The sequence below is a fragment of the Emys orbicularis genome, chromosome 8 (genome assembly GCF_028017835.1).
Source record: "Emys orbicularis isolate rEmyOrb1 chromosome 8, rEmyOrb1.hap1, whole genome shotgun sequence".
Taxonomy (NCBI): Eukaryota; Metazoa; Chordata; order Testudines; family Emydidae; genus Emys; species Emys orbicularis.
Window position 1 is genome coordinate 107,282,767 of NC_088690.1, and position 20,728 is coordinate 107,303,494.

At 51.3% G+C, this 20,728-nt stretch overlaps 1 protein-coding gene across 3 annotated transcripts in view; it reads right to left on the minus strand.

Moving 5' to 3' along the window:
• Positions 1-20,728, minus strand: part of CAMK2A (calcium/calmodulin dependent protein kinase II alpha) — a 74,907-nt gene that overhangs the window by 15,001 nt on the left and 39,178 nt on the right. For 2 of the 3 annotated variants that reach the window (XM_065409168.1, XM_065409167.1), the window contains exons 4-12: positions 13,449-13,503; positions 11,766-11,831; positions 9,993-10,065; positions 8,020-8,122; positions 6,368-6,451; positions 5,240-5,334; positions 4,303-4,425; positions 2,217-2,300; positions 175-217 (exon numbers count right to left, since the gene is read on the minus strand). In XM_065409168.1, the coding sequence (XP_065265240.1) occupies positions 175-217; positions 2,217-2,300; positions 4,303-4,425; positions 5,240-5,334; positions 6,368-6,451; positions 8,020-8,122; positions 9,993-10,065; positions 11,766-11,831; positions 13,449-13,503 (726 nt within the window). Of the gene's footprint in view, positions 1-165; positions 218-2,216; positions 2,301-4,302; positions 4,426-5,239; positions 5,335-6,367; positions 6,452-8,019; positions 8,123-9,992; positions 10,066-11,765; positions 11,832-13,448; positions 13,504-20,728 lie in introns of those variants that run through there. The other variant, XM_065409169.1, reaches the window with a different exon arrangement.

The window sequence follows — 20,728 nt, forward strand, 5'->3', positions numbered from 1 at the left end:
TGCACGATGTAAATGCAGAGGGGACGGTCTATGCCAGTCTTTACCAGTAAGGCTTCTGGGTTTGGCTGGCGTTTGTGGGTACAAATCAGCTCCCACCTAGCACCCGAAACCCAGTGTATACAATAAATGCAAAGCAACCGAGTAAAGAGCGTGAGGTGCCAAGACAACACCTACCAGAGAAATTCCGGGTTGCCAGCATCGTAGTGAGAATCGCTCCCTGAAATACACAAAAGGCAGAAAGGAAAGAGAGACCGCTGTGCTCAGGGTCAGGCCCATCTGTTTGTCCTTCTATTCAAAGGTATCCGGTGGAAAACAGAACCAGCTGGAGCTGGTGGGAGGTTGCACAGGGGCATGAACGTAGTCCAGAGATGATATTAACAGACACAGAAAACAGTCTGTAAAAACAGGTCCTGGGTAGGGGCCCTACAATCCGAGTCTTTGGGTGGTAATGGGAGGGACGGGATGATTTACAACCTTCTTGTGAAGGCAATCTAGAGCTCTCCCTTGGGGCTTTTTATGGGCCATGCAGTGGCATCATTGCTCTGGCCCTGTGTTCCAAAGGCACCGGGACCAGACCAGCAGAGAGATTTCCATTGGGAGTTTCTGGGACGTTTCCTTATCTTGAGATTCCTCTGAGAAATCCCCCCCCCCCCCATCACCTGCCCTTCTGAGATTCTGCCAGAGTGAAAATGGCCAAAACGCCAGGACTCTGCTCACTCCAGTAACACACACTTTTACTTCTCAATAACAGTTTATTCTCCTGTACTTGCCTCCCTAACCACAGTCCCGGGGCTGGCTACTAAACTGCCTATACCTGTGAGATTAAAAGAAGCATCAGACATGCAGGGCCGTACTCGGATTTCAGTTTAGTCTGTGTAAATTGTAACAAGTGGAATTACTCCAGATTTAAATGGGTGTAATGGAGGTCAGAATCAGGTCCAATGCTATTAAAGTAACTTCTTGTACTAATTACAGCTGGGGGAGAAATTTCCATCAAAGCTAAATTTGACCAAAAACAGAAAAAAAGGTACTGCAGAAATGTTTTCCGTTTTCCAGTCGACTCTACTAACTAGTCAGGTCGCATATAATGAGATTTGAGTAATTGGTTACAGTAACGGATTACTACTTAGAAGTGTAGACTTGAACTAATCTGATTACTTGCTGAGATGAATAGTAAACATAGATTATTGCCAGTTTCTTTTCTTGCCAATCTTGTTACCAGTCTGGAGCCACCTGCTTTGTGCTGCAAACCCATCAGCCCTCCCAGGTTAATGAAGGGCAGGGCTAGATCACTGCTTAGATTGGAGACCTCCATGAAACAGATGCCCGGCTTGACAAATCCCTGGCTAGGATGATTTAGTTGGGGTTGGTCCTGCTTTGAGCAGGGGGTTGGACTAGATGACCTCCTGAGGTCTCTTCCAACCCTGATATTCTATGAACAGTAATACGCTGCTGGAAGTGGTTGGTGTTAATGACTCAGTGTTCGGCACTCTTCTTCACAAGCCAGTATGGAATGAATACACAGCATGGTGCTGGGGGCACTGTGTTACTAGAGGTGTGGCCTTTTTGGATGAGATGGAAAAATCAAAGTTCTGATCCCTCAAGATCCAATAGCACTTTTTGTCAGTGTATCGAGGCGTTAGCCCCAACTGCCGGGTGATGTCTCTACTCCAGCATTTTGCCTACCTATAATTCCCCCTACATTGTTAATTGGATACAACTGTCCTTCTTCCCCTCCGGCTCTAACCCGCTGTGGTGGTAGCACTGCCGTGCACCGTTAAAAGGGCTGCCCCCTAGTGGCAGACGTAGACACCCTGGAGCACTGTTTAGCTTTGGCATCCCTGCGGCTGAAAGGTGCTTTATAAATGTCTATCATCGTTCCTGTCCCGGGGGGAATACGGATTTCCCAACTTGCTTGCAACACACCCAACATATGACTTCCTCAAAATAACTAGCAACCCTGGTCAGACACAGCAGGTGGGGCAGGCGAACCACCTTCTCTTTTACATCCATTTGTGCCTGGTTTCTAACGTCCCGCCCCTCAGCTCAGCCTCTCCTTTCCCTGGCCAGTCTGGCTCCCCTGAAATGCAAACTCACAGGATAACCCGGACTCCCACCCTGTGACACATCTTCTGTTCAGGAAAACAAACTCATTGGGCATTTCTCAACTGGATCCCAAAGGTACCTGGGCGGCGGGGATGGGCCCTGCGAATTACCTTTAGCTTTCTTCTGGCGTTGAACTTCTTCAGGCAGTCCACTGTCTCTTGTCTGTGCATGCATGACGCCACAGTGGAGCGGTGCTAGAAGAGAGAAGGAGAGCCCGCTCAGTAGTGGAGGGGAGAAACCTGGAGACCCGAGGACCTGGGGAAGTGCACACATGTACGCACACACACTGTTGCTCTCCCATGCTCACGCACATGCACTCTGGCTCTCCTGGCTGAGGCATACGGCCATTGCTGTATGCAGCTGCGTGGGCCTCTCTGGGAGCAGCGTATAAAACTTTAATGGGTAGCGTGAGTTATCCACCCTCTTCGTTCATTTGTTCCTCGTTCTGCTGTGCAGTGGGCTGTAAATTAGCTAGCAGAGAGCTTAGCTATGCCCTGGGCTGACTGATTTGTCTGGATGATTAACACTGCAGTTCCTTGCTGTGGAGGGATGTGATGAGAGGTTTCACGCATGGATTATACATGGCAGTGAGGCTAAGTTCAGGGACGATTTTTCACTTTGGTCGTTGATTAGACTTTTATGGGATGAAAGGTGTGTCAGGGAGTCTCAGGCTTTGGTACAATCTCTGCCATGGAAAGGAGCTCTGTTATGGCCCCTGCCTGGGGGACTTTCCTGTTTCTAAGGCCTGGTCTACACTACACAGTTAGGTCGATGTAAGGCAGCTTACGCTGACGTAATTAGGTCAGCGTACGCACTGCAGCCTTGTCCGGCCGATGTAAGTGCCCTGCTACACCGACATAATAACTCCACCTCCACGAGAGGCGTAGGGCGTGTGTCGGCGTAGTCAGGGCGAGGCAGTGTCTGGGTAGACACTGCGTTACTTACATCGGCTGCTGGCTGCCTTGTCAGTTTCAGGGTTCCATGCTGGAGCTGTGAGATTGACAAGAAAGCCGCTACAGCCTGGCTGCTCCCACTCCCGGCGGGGACAGGGGAGGCGAGAAGCCCAGGCAGCTGCCCCCGGCTCCCGGCTGGGAGGTGAGAAGCCGGGAGACCGGGGGGCAGCTGGGCTCCCAGCGAGGAGCTGCACAGAGCTGAGCACCCTGGCTCTCAGCCCCCCACACTACCCCTCTTCAGTTGGTGGAAGCACTCCTGGTGAGGACGTGCACCACTGACAGAAAGAGGGTAGTGTGGACATCAGCCACCAGTGGCTGTAAGTTGATCTAACATAGGTCAACTTACATCTGTGTGTAGACATGCCCTAACTGTTACAGCCCACACAATAGGGCCCTGTAGCCGGGAAGTAAGGGAGCACGTCGCAGATCTGAGGTGAAGCATTGAAGATCCAGAAGGCACTAGAGAAAGAGCATTTTTGCCACGTGAAGACAATATTATGACGGTCAGAAACCTAGCTGTAAACAGAAGAGAGTGCAGGGCATGCTGGGCTTCGCATTTACACCTAAGCTGCAGCTGCGGGGAGGAAGAGGAGCAGCAGCAGCAGGAGGAGGAAGGCATGGCACAGCCAGCAGCAATGGCAGAGCACAGCTTAGAGATGACCTCTATGATCCAAGCGCTCAGGGAGCTGGGCAGGTGAGTCTGACACAGCCCCCCTCAAAGAGAGAAGGGATTCCCAGCATCCTCCTGCAAAGAGCAGCAGGGCTCCGGCTGCCTGAGGCTCCTGCGGGAGGGGGGGGGGGGGTGAGACATTAATGAATTAACAGCGTTTTTCTTGGTTTGGCTAAGATGGCACATTTCCTCCCATCACCAGGCTGTCTGGGCTCAAGCATTTAATGTGAGTTCATATTAATGCTTCACTTGCACTAAGGCTTAACGACACCTAAATGTCTCGTGCTGACTTAGAGAAATGCCTGTCGCTGTATCAGAGGAGCGACACCTGGGAGGAGGATTTCATTACACAGCAGATAGACAGGCCACACACAAGGCAATGCCTATTCATCAATATGCAAAGTGAGGTGTCCCATCATTTGCATAAAACCTCCTGATTTCTGGACCTTCATCCTTAACAGAGATGTTCCTGCATCACAGAACAGGCCACATCTCCCAGCTGCGTGCTAAGCTGCCCGTCCTTCCAGTGTCTGGCTAGCGCCCTGAGTAGCCCACCCTGTACGCCATGCTTACCGATATCCATGGATGCTTCAGAGCCTCTGCTGCTGTGATACGCTTGGATGGGTTGATCGTTAACATCTTGTTGATGAGGTCTTTTGCTTCAGGAGTGACGGTATCCCACTCGGGTGAAGGGAACTGCAAAGGCAAAGGGGTCAGATGTGAGAGTGCCAACAGCAGTGATGTCAGGGGCATTTCTGCTGCTGCCCAGCCCATCCAGATAAAGTTTGGCTCATTCCCGCACAGTCCTCTTCCAAGAGGATGAGCCTCTCATGCTGGGAGGATGTGGTGGGTTTTGGCCAAAGGGAGAGTGAATGGTTAATTCTGCCAGCTCAGGGAGTGAGATGCCTGAAATAGTGGACAGTAGGAGAAAGTCTATCCTCTACTGGAGAGAATCAGACCCACTGTTGTTTTCCCCACTGTCTTGTCCCCCCGTAGCCTGGAGTAGCAGCTTACAAAGAAAATATCAACCCTAACGCTGCTCTTTTGCATGGGAATTCTCCTTTGGCTCAGGTGGGATCTGAGCTTTAAGCTGATGAGCCCAGCATCAGCAGGCAGCTAGTGTTCGTACTGTCCCCAACAGACATTTCAGGAGCAGCAACAGCTCCGAGAGGGACTCCAGAGGAAGATCTGTCCAAGCTGCCCTACAGCAACCGTAGCCTTTCGGTGTTGTGCTGTTTCCCCAGAGAAAACCAAACCGCACACCTTCCTCCACAAGGCCTTGAAATGGCTGTGTTTGTGATGGGTGGATGTGGTCTTCCCCATTGCCACTCACAAGCACAGACGGAATGGCGCAGTTGGTTTCCTTCAAGCCAGCAACTGGTCTCAGCTACTGGTCCTATTTCTATAAAGAGTCAAAAGCGATGACTTGGAAGCAAGATGGGGGCCGGAGAGAGGAGAAGAAGAGTGTGTGAGAGACGAGTGGGGAGGGGAGAAAAACAAAGCTACTTACATCATAGGCTCCGGCTTTGATCTGCTGGTAGAGTCGGTGTTGATCCTCATCCCAAAAGGGAGGATACCCAACCAACAGAATATAGAGAATGACTCCTGTACAAGAGAGGGATAGGAGCATATTATTATCAACCTCTATCAAGTGGAGGTGGGAGAGAGTTAGGAGAGTGTGTGGGCCCAAGTTCTGTGTTGGTCTAAATCAGGGAAAAGAAGTTAAAGATGAGGGTCGATTTTATTAAGTAGGGCTCTCTTGCCTACCCAATTTCAGGCTGACATTCACGTACACACAGCCATGAGGCCCGTGCATGCAAATCACAGGTTAGATGCCATGCATGCGTGCAGCTCTTTGATCTGTGCACGCAGTCACAGCAACTGTGCACACAAACGTAGGCACACATTGCGCATGGGTCTCCTTGAAAACAGTTTGGCCTTAAGAGAAATCTGTTTCAGGCTGCGCCATGTGACATTCGGGAAGCCCATCCGGAGAGCAGTGCCTCTCCACGTGCCTGAGCTGTGAAATCAATTTGAAGGTGAAGCTTTTCATTAACTGGGTCACTGGTGCATTGTGTTCCAGATACGTGAGGCACTGGCTTTGGCCTCACATGCAACTGGCACGTCGCAGGGAGAGCGTTGGCATTTCACAACGTGCTGGCATTTTGGAGAAAACTGCCACCCCAGCGGCATTTTCAGAGTTGGTCTGCAAGGAAAGGAGTGACTGCTGGAGAGCACCCTATTCCTGAGCAGTGGTCTCTCTCGTGACATGGGTGGAGTGGAAAGCCAATGTCACATGTTGTTAACACAGGGCCTCTCTAGCATCACTGGTGGTTTAACATTCAGAAGAACGTAGCTGTTCAAGACTTAAATTAAACATACAGTGATGCCGTCAGGTGCTAGGAGCGATGGCACCTGGGCAGAGAAGATGTGGCTCACAGAATGGCAGGGGTACAGCCCTTCTGATATAGGCCGCCCTCGCGCCCGCAGCTTCAGAATGAGCATGCTGAAATATACACATCTCTGATATGCTGGTGGGTGTGGCACAGAATGCAGGAAATGAGAAGCTTGGCTGCTTCTTCCTTCTCCCAAATGTATCTGTCCTGCTTTCCTGGTTGCTAACCTCAGTCTGACTTACCACACGCCCAGAGGTCCACAGCTTTGCCATAGGGATCCTTCCGGAGCACTTCTGGAGAAAGGTACCCTGGTGTGCCTGCGAAACCTAACGAACCAAACATAGGCGCCGACTTCCTCAGTCCCCAGGGGGTGCTCAACACCCACTCCATCCCTTCCCCCAAACCCCCACCTCCGCCCCACCCTCACTTCGTCCCAGCCCCACCCCGACTCCATCCCTTCCCCCAAACCCCCACCCTGCCTCTTCCCGCTCCCACCCTGCCCCACCACTTCCCACCCTGTTCCACCGCTTCCTGCCCCCACTCCTCCCCCTTACCCCCAGCACTTCCTGCACGTCGCTGAACAGCTGATCTGCAGCGGGCAGGCGGCGCTGGGGGGGAGGGGCAGGCGCGGATCTGCGGGGCTGCTGAGCACACACTATTTTTTTCCCCAGGGGTGCTCCAGCCCCGGAGCACCCATGGAGTCGGCGCCTATGGAACCAAACCCAGACAACACCCAGTCACGTCAGCACTCGCCAGAAGTACTGAGCTCCCAAGAGCCGACTGCAAGACAAACGTGTGACTTGTGTCTTCTGCCTCAATTAGTCCATTGAGAACGGCCGTAACAAAGATAATTGGCCATCCAGAGGGCCCACGCTCGCATGATCTGATTACAAGTCCTCAGAGTTCAGTGCCTGTTCATTCGGGGTTGTGAGTGCACTGGGTCAGATTCTGCTCTGGGTGTCAATCCAATGATTTAGCTGCATTGACGTGGGCGCAGTTACTCCAGATTGACACTGGTGTAACTGAGAAACAATCTGTCCTGTGGTTAGGAAGTCCTGGCCTATTAGCAGCTAATCAGATGGGTTAAGGAAGGATAGGAAAATGAGTCATGCGAGGCACAGAGCCAGCCTACTGAACCGGGTGCTGGCACAGCATTAGGAAAGAAGTCTTGGATTTGCATCCTACACCTGCCTTCTCCCTTTGTATTCATCTCTACATTGGCAGGTTTGCTTATGAAGATGTATATGACACCCTCTCCTGGTGAACCTGGAGCCCACCCCTATTACTGAGGCCTCATTGGGTTTCAAGCATTGTCCAGAAGACCAGTTTTACACATCTTTTCCCCATTGTCCTGGGAGATGGCAGTACACAGGGACTGCAACATGGTATCAGCCAATGGTGGACTGGGAGCACAGCGGAGGGGACACTGGCTGTGTATCCATCATGCAGTCATCAAACCCTTATAGTATCTCCATGACTCACGTTCTAGCTTTGCGCATCCATTCATTGAATCCCCATTCAGTTACTTGGCTTATATCTTGCCTGGGCACCTCTGGGACGCAAGAGTGTATTTTCCCAATGGAAACAAATGGGTTATCCCAAATGCACCATAGGGTGGTTTCAGCCTTGAAGGCTGCCAAAACTGCTGCTTTGCAAGCAACTAGTCAAGATTCCACACCCTTCCCCATCCCTGCTGGCCCTTAGGAGCTCAGTGGACATTTTTTAACCCTTTGGTTAGATTCAGGGATAAATATTCAAGGTACCTGCGCTGCTTGTGCCATTAATAAAACATTCCCGGACAGTGGGGGAGAGGGGAGCTGTTTCGCCACACATATAGAAACGGGAAATGCAAAACAATCCCTCCTCAATCCCCCGCCCGACCATTTCCACTCACCAAACCAAGCCTGCTGATCCGCTTCCACCTCAATGGCTAGGCCGAAGTCTGCCAGCTTGACCGCAGCTCCCTTCAGTTTGGATGCCAGCAGCAGGTTCTCCGGCTACAGGAGGAAGCGAGGGATAGAGAGCAAAAGAAAAAAACACCCTCCCGATACTGGATTCAAACAACGTGGGCACAAGCCGGACCCCTTTCCTAGGGCTCTCTGACCGGCTCTGGCCAGCAGAACTCCCAGTCCGGATTCTGGGTAGGGGACTGTCCCCCATCAGACGCCGGCTGGGAGACATTTAATTGAGAAGCCCAGGGGGTTGCTCTGTTATACTTCGACTGCCCTAGACACACTATTCCGCCCTACTCTGTGACACAGAAGGGAGCAGAACTGGAGGAGCTGGAAGAAGGTGTAAGATAGAATAAGTGGGTGGCCTGCCACAATTACTTTCTGACAGCCTCCTGTTCGTTGCTTTTCCTGCTACATTCCTCTCTTCCAGCCCCTGGGCCTGTGAGTTACGGGTACACTAGCTTGCATTGCCTTACACAGACTCAGAGGGCCAAATTCAGGGGTCATGTGTGCATGGGGAGGTTACGTTACCCAGTAGTAAGTGGATGTGAGTCTAAGGGAGTCTGAGGTCGTGGAACATTCAAGTCTGCGTGGCTGAAAGGAGGAGTGACGTAGACCAGCTTAGGCTCCCTCAGACTCCTTGCTGAATTTGGCCCCTTGCTTCTTCAGGGAAGGGAAAACAATCGTATGTGTTACAGATCAGAGGTTCCCTCACGACAGCTCGCCCTGATCTCTTTTTCTCACGTAGAAACAAGAGGTGTCATGGCCAGGAAAGCCCTCAGTGCTTATGTCCTTATTAATAGGCTGCTGTTCAGGCTCCATCGCTCCCTACGTTAGGGCTGATGAAGACACATGAATCCGGTTTCCACCTCCGCGGAGGCGCCCGACTCCGGGCTCCCATTCAGTGGCAATGTTATTACATCTATTAGAGAGAGTGATAGTCTAGTTCTGCTCTTTCAACTGCATTAGCCGGCCTGGAATCAGGGCAGCTGGCTCAATAATCCCCAGACAAACGGTGGGCGAACAAACTGATGACAGCACCAATTGGTTCCCAGGTATTACCAGAGTTATTGGTGTCTTTGTAGGGCGAGACGACACTAGCTCAGACTTGGAAGTCGCACTCGTCCTGCATTTGGGCCTGAATTAGGGAGGCGTTTGAAAGGAAGAGGTGGGATGAGCTTCCCTTTACAGGAGAGGCTGCTGGGCTGATCTGAGAAGAGCTCTCTCCAGTGAGAGAACATTATAGACCAGCTTGTATTAAGCCAGAGCCTTAAAACCCCTGGCCTGCAGGAAGGGAGTGTCTCTGCTGCAGGAGCTCAGTGTTACTGAATTGAATTCCCTCTGTGGGACAGCTGAGGTTTTCAGGCTCCAAGACTATACTGGGATAATCAAGCCCTAGAGAACTTCCTGTTCCAGATGATATGAGAGCATGGGTCATTTTTCTCCCCGCCACTGGAGGACGGATTTGAGGAGGCCCAGGTGGGGACCTGAAGCCTCACAGTCACTTACCAATTTTCCAGCCACAGGGGACTGAATAGGTCTCCACTGAGCCCCCACCAATGGCCACCATGAAGCACTCCCTCCAAACCTACCCATGTCTTCCTCTGGGGCTAACTTCGCTCCCTCCAGAGCAGGAGAAAGGCATTTTTAAGCAGACCAGCTGCATCCTTCTGGAAGGAAAAGTTGGCCTGACAAGGGACCTTGAGCTAGGATCTCCTCATTGTTCCCTTCACCCTTGGCTTTCAGTAGCTCCCAAAAGGAATTCTTCTCGCAGTGTTACAGGTGCACCAGACCTCCCCAGAGAAGGTTACAGGACAAGGCTTCTAGGGCCTTCTCTCTCTTTCTGATGTTGTTATATCCTGGAAGCACTGGCCGTTACACGTATACATGTAGGGACCTTCACCACAGCTCTTACCTTTAGGTCCCGGTGCACCACGCCCATCTGGTGGCAATGCAGAACAGCTTCCAGGATCTGCTGAATGCAGTGACTGCAGAGAGAAATCATACAAGTCACATCTGTGCTCTGGGAGAGCAGCAGAGATAGGGCTTCCTTAGGCGTGTCCCTTCATTTTTATCTCTTTTCCTCACTTCCCACACCCCCCATTCCTTTTCCCACTAGCAACCATACAGCAAGGCTCAGAATCTCGCTCTACAGAGTCCCATGTAGGTGCTGCATGGAGGAAGGTAGAACTATCAAAACCTGATTGCCAATGAAATCCCCAGTTGGGGGTCATTGAATCATTCAGCCAGACTTAGTGAACAATAGAAAAGGAGCGCACAGGTTACCGTAGGAACTCTCCTGGTTGTCAGAGGTAATGAGCTAAAACAATCCAAACAATTCCCATAGAAACAATGTGAGCGGCTGCATGGAGAACTTGATAACGGGAGTTGGTGAAATCAGGACGCCCGCCTGAGTTTGTGCGATAACATCAAGCAGAGCGGAAGAGCTCGTAAGACGTAAAGCTTATGGTAACTCCAGCCCCATTTCCCTAGTCCTGACTTATGCTTGTAGGTCTCATCGGATCTGTTTGTTATTTATAGCTCATTAAATCACGCACACTCTGTTGTATGCATGAGAAAGAAAGAAAAAGAAGTTCCAGGTGCCAAGAGGGGATTATAACTTTGATCACAAAGCATTTGTCTGCAAAACAAAAGGTCTTGATTTACATTTTTGCAGGGTTCTAATAGGTGGATTGGTTATAAACGTATTCAGTGCACGCAGAACACTCAGTAAAAAGCTCATTCCAAACAAGGAAATAAAGATAACGTTTTCATGCAGGAGCCTTGAATCGGAAGTTTACTGCGTGGCTATGTTTACCCGAAGCTCAGTATTATTCCCAGTGTTTGGGATGGCTTAGTCCATAAAGACACTGGTAAAGGGAGGAAGGATTGTTTGGTGGTTAAGGGCACTGGAGACATGGGTTCTATTCAAAGCTCTACCACAGACTTCCTGCGGGGCCTTGAGCAAGTCACCTCATCTTTCCACGCCTGAGTAAAATGAAGCTAATGCTTCCCTTCCTCCCAGGGCTGTGCTGAGGCTTAATTCATTAATATTTGCAAGCTTCTCCGATACGCCAGTGATAAATGCCATAGATACGCCTTTAAATACATAAAAATAACTATTGCAACTGGTAAATGTCAAGAATGTGATCATCTCCACCATATCTTCCTAGGACTCCACAAGGTACTGGCCCCCATATCTCCTGGCTGGGATGCCAGGATGCTCCTGGCCTCGCCTATCCCACACATTGGTGACTGAGGAGTGGGGGAGTCCAGCTGCTACCAGTCAGGCAGGCAGGTCGGACACTAACTGCATTATCAATCTGGGGCAAGGGGAGTGCCTGTCTGTATTCACTTAAAGCAGCTGGCTTTGACTTTGGAGAATCGGCAGTGTGGTTACGCACAGAATCCTTGGCATGGAAAATGTGTTGGCTAGAATAAGCCACTTGCAGTGTCACATCGCGTGGAGAAGCAAGAGCAGCAGATCTTGGAGCGCCGCTATAAAATCAATATACAATGTGGAGGAAACTGATGCGCTGATACTGTAAATAAAATAAATACATGAGTCCTTGGCTGAGGACAGACTTCAAGCTATTGGTGAAGGCTGGGCATCTCGTCCCTTCCCTTGCCTGGCTGGGTACAGCTGCCAAGCCTTGCAGGATCATATTTGGTATGTTTCCGTCCTCACCTGGCATCTGCTTCACTGTAGTATTCTCTGGCCACAATGTCCTCGAACAGCTCCCCACCCGTGACACTGTGAATGAAACAGACAAAGCATAATGTCAGCTCGGGAAGCTCTACATGCAAGAGCTGCGCGGATTTATACCAGCTGGCAATCTGACCCACGGAACGAATCAAAACACAACTGGACAAGCAGCTCAGCAGAGATTGAGCAGGTACAACAGGAACGAGTATGTTTGGGGGTGAAGGGGTGTGTGGAACTGGTAGGTGACAGGGCTTGGGCACCTGGTAATTTTTTTCCCAGGCAACAAGAGAACTGAATTCCCATTTTAACCCACTCCCCAAGTGTGGCTCCTAGGTTCAGGAACCGGTGTGCTGATATGTTTGAGCTTGGAGGCTCTGGGGAGAGAAAGCTGGAGGAATGGCTGCTGCTAATTCATTTCTCCCAGCTGATCAGTGCTTCTTTCCCACCTACTGGGGGAGCAGCTTCCAAGAAATGGATCCTGTGGCTGGAGGAGAGCATGCTGGGAAATTTAATGAGTTACATGCCACCAAAAGTACTAGACTCATCTAACCCACGTGCATCTGCTGTGCGGCTGTACATAGTAGGAAGTTACAGTGATTTCAGCATAACCCCACTTTAACCTGGCAGCACATTCCATCCGTGATGGGCTAAAGCCGGGTTCCCAAAGACCAGGGGTCTCTTTGCCCGACGTTACTTCCTTTCAAACCATCTGCAGGGGTGGGAGGGTGGTTCATTTCCCATTTCAGCGCAGTTCTCAGCCAGGCACCTGGAACGGTCAGGGTCAGTGAGAGTCCAGCAGTCTGGCGGTGCTGGACAGAGCTCACCAGATCCTTTCTCAGAGGAGGCCACCGAGCGGTCATGAGATGGGCTGTATCTGATCAAGTGATCTGGAGTGGGACGGGGCTGGCCCCTGAGCCATCCTGTCACCCACCCCAGAAGGATCAGAGAGTGAAGGGGGTCTTTGGGAAAAGGTCAGATCAGAGGATCACAATGGTCCCACCTGGCCCTAAAATCTGCACACTCACACATGCTTCTGGACAGGCCTGGATCTTTATGCCCTTCCAACTCTCATTAAATTACGCTCTTCACTTTCCGGGTGCTCTGGAAATGACCCACCCCCTGCTTCCAGCAAACCCATCAGAGTTCCAGTGTTGCAGTCCTTCCCTGGGCAGCAAGGGAGAGGAACAGCCAAGAGCAACCAGGCAGGGGAGAGGAGGGCAAGGGGTGGGGGGGATGTACCATGCAAAGTAGAGCATCTTAGAGATTACTTGGATGCAGAGCTCCTCTGTCTCCAAGGGGAAGGAACAGAAACTGCAGCACAAGGCGGGATCACTGACACAAGCAGGGAGCAGCGGTAGCATCGGGACCTCTAGGGAGGCTTCATTAAATATGCTAATTGCTGCTCTGAGAAGCCTGAAGGGCTGATCTGCATAGGACACAAAGCTAATTCGACTAACGCTGGAAGGAGGTGCAAAATGGCCTCTCCAGCCTGCCCCGTTACTCTGTGCCTTCCCCTCTGGAACGCTGCCTCTCCATGGCAGCGGCTTCAGGCCCCACAGCGAGGTCCCTCCCGGGCAGGAGTCAGGGGTACGATGGCTTTGCATGGTGGCGGAAGAACATGGCCCTTGTGGCAAAGGATGAAACACAATGATCACCATTACTTACAGGTCAAATATCAGGTAGTGGTGGCCTTCCTCGGAGATGCTGTCATGCAGCCTCACTGCAATGGAGACAAAAGGGCGACAGTTACCAACCACAACGTCCTTCATACTCACAGACCCAATCCGCGGCCTCTCTCGTTCGTGTGCCCGCCTGTTTCCCTTTAGCAGCAAGAGTTTCCCAGGGGATGGCAGAGGAACAGCAAGGGAGCCCCGTAACCCAGAGTTTTCCTCCGACAGCCTTCCCAGTGCCTCGTGCTGCTCACTATTGCAACAGCTAAGAGGTGCTCTCACGGCCTTACCAGTGTCCCTCCCACAACAGTGATTCTCCCAGCCCTGGGAGGTGCAAGGTTCAAGGTCATTTCCAAAACGAGGAGCTGTCTGTGGTTTGCACATAGCGCTCATGCTTGGCTAAGGCCCTGGGCAGCTGCTTGGTTATCTTGGGCATCGAGCAGTATTTCAGCCACACACGCACTCACACGCTTCTCTAATCCCCAGGATTAGGGTGGTTTAATCAAGAGGGATGCTGGGCTGCAAAGGAAGCCCTGCCACGGCAGCATTCTTGCAGACAGAATTTCTCTGCTGCTGGAAATACAATGTTTTTCCTCTGTGATTTCCCTTTCTCCTTGGGGATCCAGGTGGATCACATGGTGGGGTTGTCTGAGAGCAGCCATGGGAACCCTTTCTTATTAAACATCCCCCCTCTCTTCACCAGTACTGTTGTTTGACCAAAGACCTAGACTGGAAAGAGCAGCATCTTGTTGTAATGTCCAAAGAACAGCCTCTCCCGTCTGCTTCCAGGAGCTTGGGCTCTGGGCTAATGGCAGTTCCCAAGGAATCCATTCCAAGTGCTACACACGACTCAGGGTGTGTCGGGACACAATGCTTTTGTAGCAGTGCTTAATTTGTGCCAGGGCTTGTCAGGGCTGAGCCCTGCACCTCTGGGCTTGCTGTATCAGTTATGAATGTAAAAAAAATTGCTTGAGCCCCGGCAGCCCTTGCATTACAAATTAAGCTCTGTTTTGTATTATTGTTCTGAGCAGAACTCTAGTCAGACTGAATGCAGTCAAGAAACGTCTCACCTCTTCCCTTAATTCAGAGTCTTGAGGCTAAATTCTGCTCTCAGTTACAAAGTTTGGCATTCCAATACTACAGTGATGGAGATGGCACAGAAATAAGGCGATTAGATAGATAGATAGATAGATAGATAGATAGATAGATAGATAGATAGATAGATAGATAGATAGATAGAATTAGAAGCAACCTCAATATAGTTGCACCAGTGAAAATATGAGCAGAATTTGGCCCTCGTTGTTTTAATTCACGGTCCCCTATGTCCCAGGACCCCACATCTTCTTCTAGTGACATTTAGATTGTACATACAATACATTTAACCCTTTCTGCCTGTGTGTCTGTCGCCTGGTCTCAGTATGATCAAGTAAGTCTCAATACTTTTGAAAACGATCTTTAGAAACTAGGGGTAAAAGGAAAAATTTTATACAAAAATGTGGGGGGTTTTAAATCCCATTTCTTGTTAAAATTGAGTAGAGTTTTAGCTACTCACACTTTGATCACAGCTAATTTGGCCTCGGCCCATATGGAAATTTTCTTCATACTTTATATTTACTGTCCTCGGGCTAATGGGATAGTGGGAGATAATATGCCCTAAGGCTATATCCAGCTCTGATTTTGAATGCAGATTCTTTGCATTCCTCGTGTTATTTTCCAGATTCAGTAAAATGCTCAGTCGTTAATATCACCCCAACACACCAACGTGAAGAAGAGCGCAGCAGGCAGATCCAACAGCTGATGGTGATTGCAGCTTGTGAACCAGGTCCCCGCTGGGAATGGGGAGCGTGCATTGGAGGGTGTCAAATTTGGAGCAAAAGGGGGATTTAAACACCATTTTGTAATGGAAACAATATAAAGAAAGGCTAGGAAGGAATTGCTAGAGTTAAGAAAGCACATGCTCCCATGACCAGTGCTCCGCCAACTCAGCTCCCCCAATGACCTTGTGCCCCAGTGCAGATGTACACAGTCATCAAACCCACCAAGATCGTGCTCCCCAATGGACACCCTCCCATTTGGGCAGTCAGGTGACATCACCAATGAACAGTCACATCGCGTACACTATTTTCACTAGTACTCACACCATCCTGTGCCCCAGGCCATGTGGAGAGCCACTTCCAAGACCTCCAATGGAGAACAATCAGGGGGTTCTTGGAACAGCGATTGGGTTCACTTTGGCTGCAGTCATGTATCTATTAGTCCAGCTCATCAGATACTCATTGCAAAGAGGTGCAATTCAGAAGCGACTTGTTCTCTTTGTAGTTTTTTGACCGTGCTCTCTCCGGAAGGAGGCTGTCGCCTGCTTTGACATCCTTTCACCTTCAGTCTCCTCTCAAAGGCACGACTGGAGTCGCCACTATCATCACTGCCCAGGAAGACAATGACCCATCAACGCTGATGTCTCGCTGCGAGGCAGTCCTCCGGGAGGTTTATTGTTGCGTTTTCATTAATAATGATGAAGAGAAAGGAAAAGGGTTGTCATGCCTGAGTGGGTCTTGGCTCTCGGTCCCTTTTGTGGAGCTGATTTGAGCCATGGCTGTTATTCTAATTTATTGGTATTTTCCCCCCTTTCACATTGCTGGTTTATGTATTCATCCTCCGATGCTCAGAGACCTGCATTCATCCAGTTATTCTCATGCTCAGTTACGACTTTTCTGTCTTCCCGTGATGGCTGTGTGGGTCCAGAGAGAAACATCAAGTACATAAAAGGTTGTTACAAAGAGGAGGGAGAAAAAATGTTCTCCTTAACCTCTGAGGATAGAACAAGAAGCAATGGGCTTAAATTGCAGCAAGGGCGGTTTAGATTGGACATTAGGAAAAATTTCCTAACTGTTAGGGTGGTTAAGCACTGGAATAAATTGCCTAGGGAGGCTGTGGAATCTCCATCATTGGAGATTTTTAAGAGCAGGTTAGACAAACACCTGTCAGGGCTAGATCATAACTAGTCCTGCCATGAGTGCAGGGGACTGGACTAGATGACCTCTCGAGGTCCCTGCCAGTCCTATGATTCTAGGATCCCCACCTGTTCCACAAAGAAGGTGTCTGATTCCTGTGAGCATCCTCGACACATGTCTTGGGGAAACTGTCAGTGACAGGAGCCATGCCAAGGAATCTGTACAGCCGGAGGCAACAGAGGCCTGGAGTTTCAAAACCGAGCCTCAGAACTGAATGAATTCAAAACCTCAAAGCTAAATTCAACTGACACTGCCCTGGTTTGCTCAGCGTGGGGTCACTGCCATGTGAAACCCCCAGGTTCCTCCAGGATTCCATCCCAAACCAGGAATTCACCCAGCGTCACTCAAACCTAGGCCCAGGCCACTCCAAACCACTCCAGATCTGTGGGTTTGGTTATGGAAGTACTGCACAACGCTTAGCCCTCAGGGATGTTCGGCAGCCATGCTGGGGGTCATGAAGGCTTAAAGCCTCCCATACCCACCTACATACCACTGCCTCCTTCGAGCCTCCGTCCTAGGCTCGGCCACCCCTAGCCACGTTGCGTGCAATGGTTCAAATTGGTATCGCTTGCCACCTGGGAATGCTTTATGTGCCTGGATACTGCACACCACCAGTAACTGCAGAGTGCGCCGTGTCCATGGGGGATGATGTCAGTGAGAAGTTGCCACAGGGAATGAATGAGAACCCCACTAAGGGGCCCACAGCTCATCAAGAAGGAAGGATTTTCCGTCTCTCTCTCTTCCTGGAGGTTCCAAAAGAATTGCACATTATGGGTATGGCCCCTGAGGCCTAACGACTGTTAGAATTATTCAGGGGTGTGGGAGGATCTGACCTGTTATTTAAGAAGGAGCTCCAACGTCTACCAGAATTAGAGCTGGGTCAGGTAAAACCCTCAAATCTGGACTCCCCTGAGCGGTCGGGAAGCTGAGATCTGGGTCCACGTCGTACAGCTGGCTCCCATCTTTAGAATGGGCCAAAGCAACATGCTAAACAACTTCAAACGTTGGACCTTCAGATCCATCTCTAATTAAAATGGGAGGGGACGGTCCAACCCAGTGAAAACGCCCCAGTCCCTCCTGCGGTGCATCCCTCGTGGAGAGGTAGTAGTGTCCTGTAGCCCATGGCTCTGGCTTCTGCCGGGAATCTTGGCTCCACTGCAGACTGGCTTTCCTTGCATTCCTGATGGCATTGATTCTTCTTTCTCCTCTTTAATTCCAGTCTGCAGCATTCTAGTTCATTCCAGATCATCAGTGGGTAATTAGCCTGTTTGTGCTGCAGTCAGGGGAAGCTCTGCTCCCAAGTTTCCAGGCAGCAGTGAACAGTGGGGGTGCAAGGGGCGGGGAGAGAAGTGCCTTGTGGGTATAAATAGCAACCAGATTGGTTTCATTTGCATCTTGCTCTGTTAACCCTTTCCAGCCCAGCACCAAGGCCAGCGGTGCGCGTCAGGAGTGCACGCCAAGGATGGGTGGCGAATAAAAAGGAGGCAAGACTGGTGAAGACCAATCTGCAGCATACACTGCCCTCAAAATGCAGGGGGCCTGGAAGACCTGTGAAGCCAATGCTAAAGCTCCCATTCACTTCAGCGGGAGCGAGGCCTGGCCCAGAGAGCGTATGGCACAGCAGCTCTAAGCCGCTCTAGTTTATGCCGCTGAGAAGCTGATTCAACTGATTGGCCCATCCTGTTACTGATTGTCTGTGCTGTGGGGTGCTGGCAAGAGGGGGAGGAGAGGGCTGCATCAGACCAGCCCCCCTTGCACCCTTCCCTGCTTCGCTCGCTTGCAATCCTTGCCACTTTGCGGCAGTCACCTGCTGCCGTGATGGACACTCGTGTTTCCCATCGGAGGAAGCTTCCCAGAGTTCCTTTGCTGTCCACCAAGGGGTGCTAGGGTGCACCATGTGCTTTGACTTGGACTGTTTCTTACTCCTGTGCTGTGGCTGGGCTGATCTCTGCACGTGGAGCCTGTTACAGGAAGGTTTCCGTGCCCTGACATCAGCAAACGACATGCCTGTGGGTGCTCCCCATCCCTCGCTGAGCAGCGGGCAGCCTGCAGGTGTGGGGGTGGGCTGCCTGGTTTCAGGGCAGCTTTTGACAGACCTTTCCCCCTTGCTAACGGGGAGTGGATCTGAACTAGAGAAGTGGAGGCGGAGGAGAAGATGAAGATAATGGCTGGCCAGAGATGAGGACTCACGGGCCTGCCATAACTAATGCTCCCTGCTGGGCAGTGGCTTGTGGAGATAAGGGAATCTGCATCTGTTAGCAGGAGAAATGCTCTGTTTCCTGTATGAACTTATACATGCTTGGCAGTGACAGGTGCATTCCCTGGCCATCTTACAAATGCCCATGGGGCCATTTTAGTTTTCAGTAGGTAGGTGCTCAGTGCAGAATGCCGGCTAGCTGTGCCCAGGACAGAGGAGCAAATCTTTGACAAGGGGAGGAGACTTCCCTTCCTCTGTGCTCTGTCCTTTGCAAAAAGGGCAGGAAAACGCTTTCTTCGTCCTTGGTTTGCCAACTTCGTCCAGGATTGTCCTGGAGTCTCCAGGAATTAAAGATTCGTTTTTAATTAAAGATCATGTCATGTGATGAAATCTTCAGGAATTCATCCAACCAAAGTTGGCAACCCTACTTTGTCCCTCTGCCAGATTCATTGCGTGAATGATGCTTTGCACGCCTCGGGTGCCTGCCACTGTAGGACCTCAAAGTACTCTAATGAATCCAGCCTCCCAGCATCCCTGGGAGGGAGGCAGATATTGTCATCCCCATTGTACAGGTCAGGAGTGAGGAGGCATGGAGAAGCACAGGTCACTTGCTCTGTGACTAGAGCTGGGAAGTGAATCTAGTGGCAGTCACCTGTTCTAACTACTTACACGCAGGAGCCCTGATCTGTTCCATTATGTGCTGAGTCCAGCTATGTAATAACTGTGATGGCTTTGTCTTCTCTGTCCTGCACCTTTCACCTTTCCTGGGAAGGAAGAGAGCAGCCTCTGTGTCCTGCCAGCTGGATGCGGGGAGCAGACCCTTCACCATGCTCTTGCCGGCAGACTTTACTTTTGTTCTTTCTTGTGTGGTTTCTCGTAATCCCCAAACAAAAGCCATTCAGACTGAAAGGAGATGCTCCTCTCTTTGAGCAGGGACAAGCACAACACCCTCCACCTCTGGGGGCTGCGCTCTCTCTCATTTCCAGCCCCAGAGAGCCTGGGAGAGATTCGGATGCTGTTTCGCTTGGGAGATGCCAGGGTGGCAAAGATTAGTTAGTAAGGAGCGAAATGCCGGGGAAATTGGCAGCATTACTGTGATGCCCATCGCCCTTTCCCTCCTCCCTCTCTCTTTCTGCTCTGCCCCCCAGATTCTCGCACTGCTTGGCTGCCGCCCCGTCTCATCCTCCCCCGCCCCCCCCACCCAGTTTGTTTTCCCTTTGCCCAGGAGCGTTGTTCCAGCTGGAGCGAGGGGAGCAAATCCCTCTGTTGTCACGGCAACAGCTTGGTCCAGCGCGGTCTGTGACTCGAGCTGATGCAGAGACGACCTGACGCTGCTGCGCAGGCATTTGCCTGAGACAGATTGAAGCTGACAGGCTCTTTATGAGCTGAAACATTTATGAAGCAGGGACCGTGTGTGTGTGCATGTGCGAGGGGGGGGCGAGGTGGGAAGAAGCAGGGAGTACAGTTCCAGGCAGAGCAGACAGCGCAGGGCGGATGGAGTCTGCTCAGCGTGGGCTCACCCACGGGACTGACTTTCTGCTGCCACTTACTGTCTCCCCCTCACCGTGGTGTGCCACAGAACAGCGGTGGGCACTGCATGATGACGGGATTTGCCAGACAGGTGCACTGGGAGGGACAGGTGAGAGCGCTAACCCAGACAGGCCACGGCTTGCAGTGCTCAGCATTCTGCGGCCGACGCTTCAGTGCGTGGCTTGTTCCAGCGGCCCGCACCTCCCGGACAACGGCCTATTTCACCTCGGCCCGGACGGGGAAAGCCAGGCAGCAGCAAGACAAGGGGGGGACGCCCCAGTTCCGAACAAAGCTGGCTCCGTTTCAGCATGGCGGGCAGCTCTGGGGGGGATACCGTAGCGGAGCGCCTGCTCCCGGAGTTGCAAGCCGTTTCCTTTTCAACCCGGTGCAAAAACCCAGCGATGCTCCTGCCTGGGGTCAGAGTCCCCGTGGGAGGGAAGGTTTTCCCTAGCTCCTGCCCTGAGAGCCACAGGCCTTGTTCACTACGTTCCCCGCTGGGTGGGGATCTTCCTCTGGGGAGGCGAGCTCTGGGAGAAT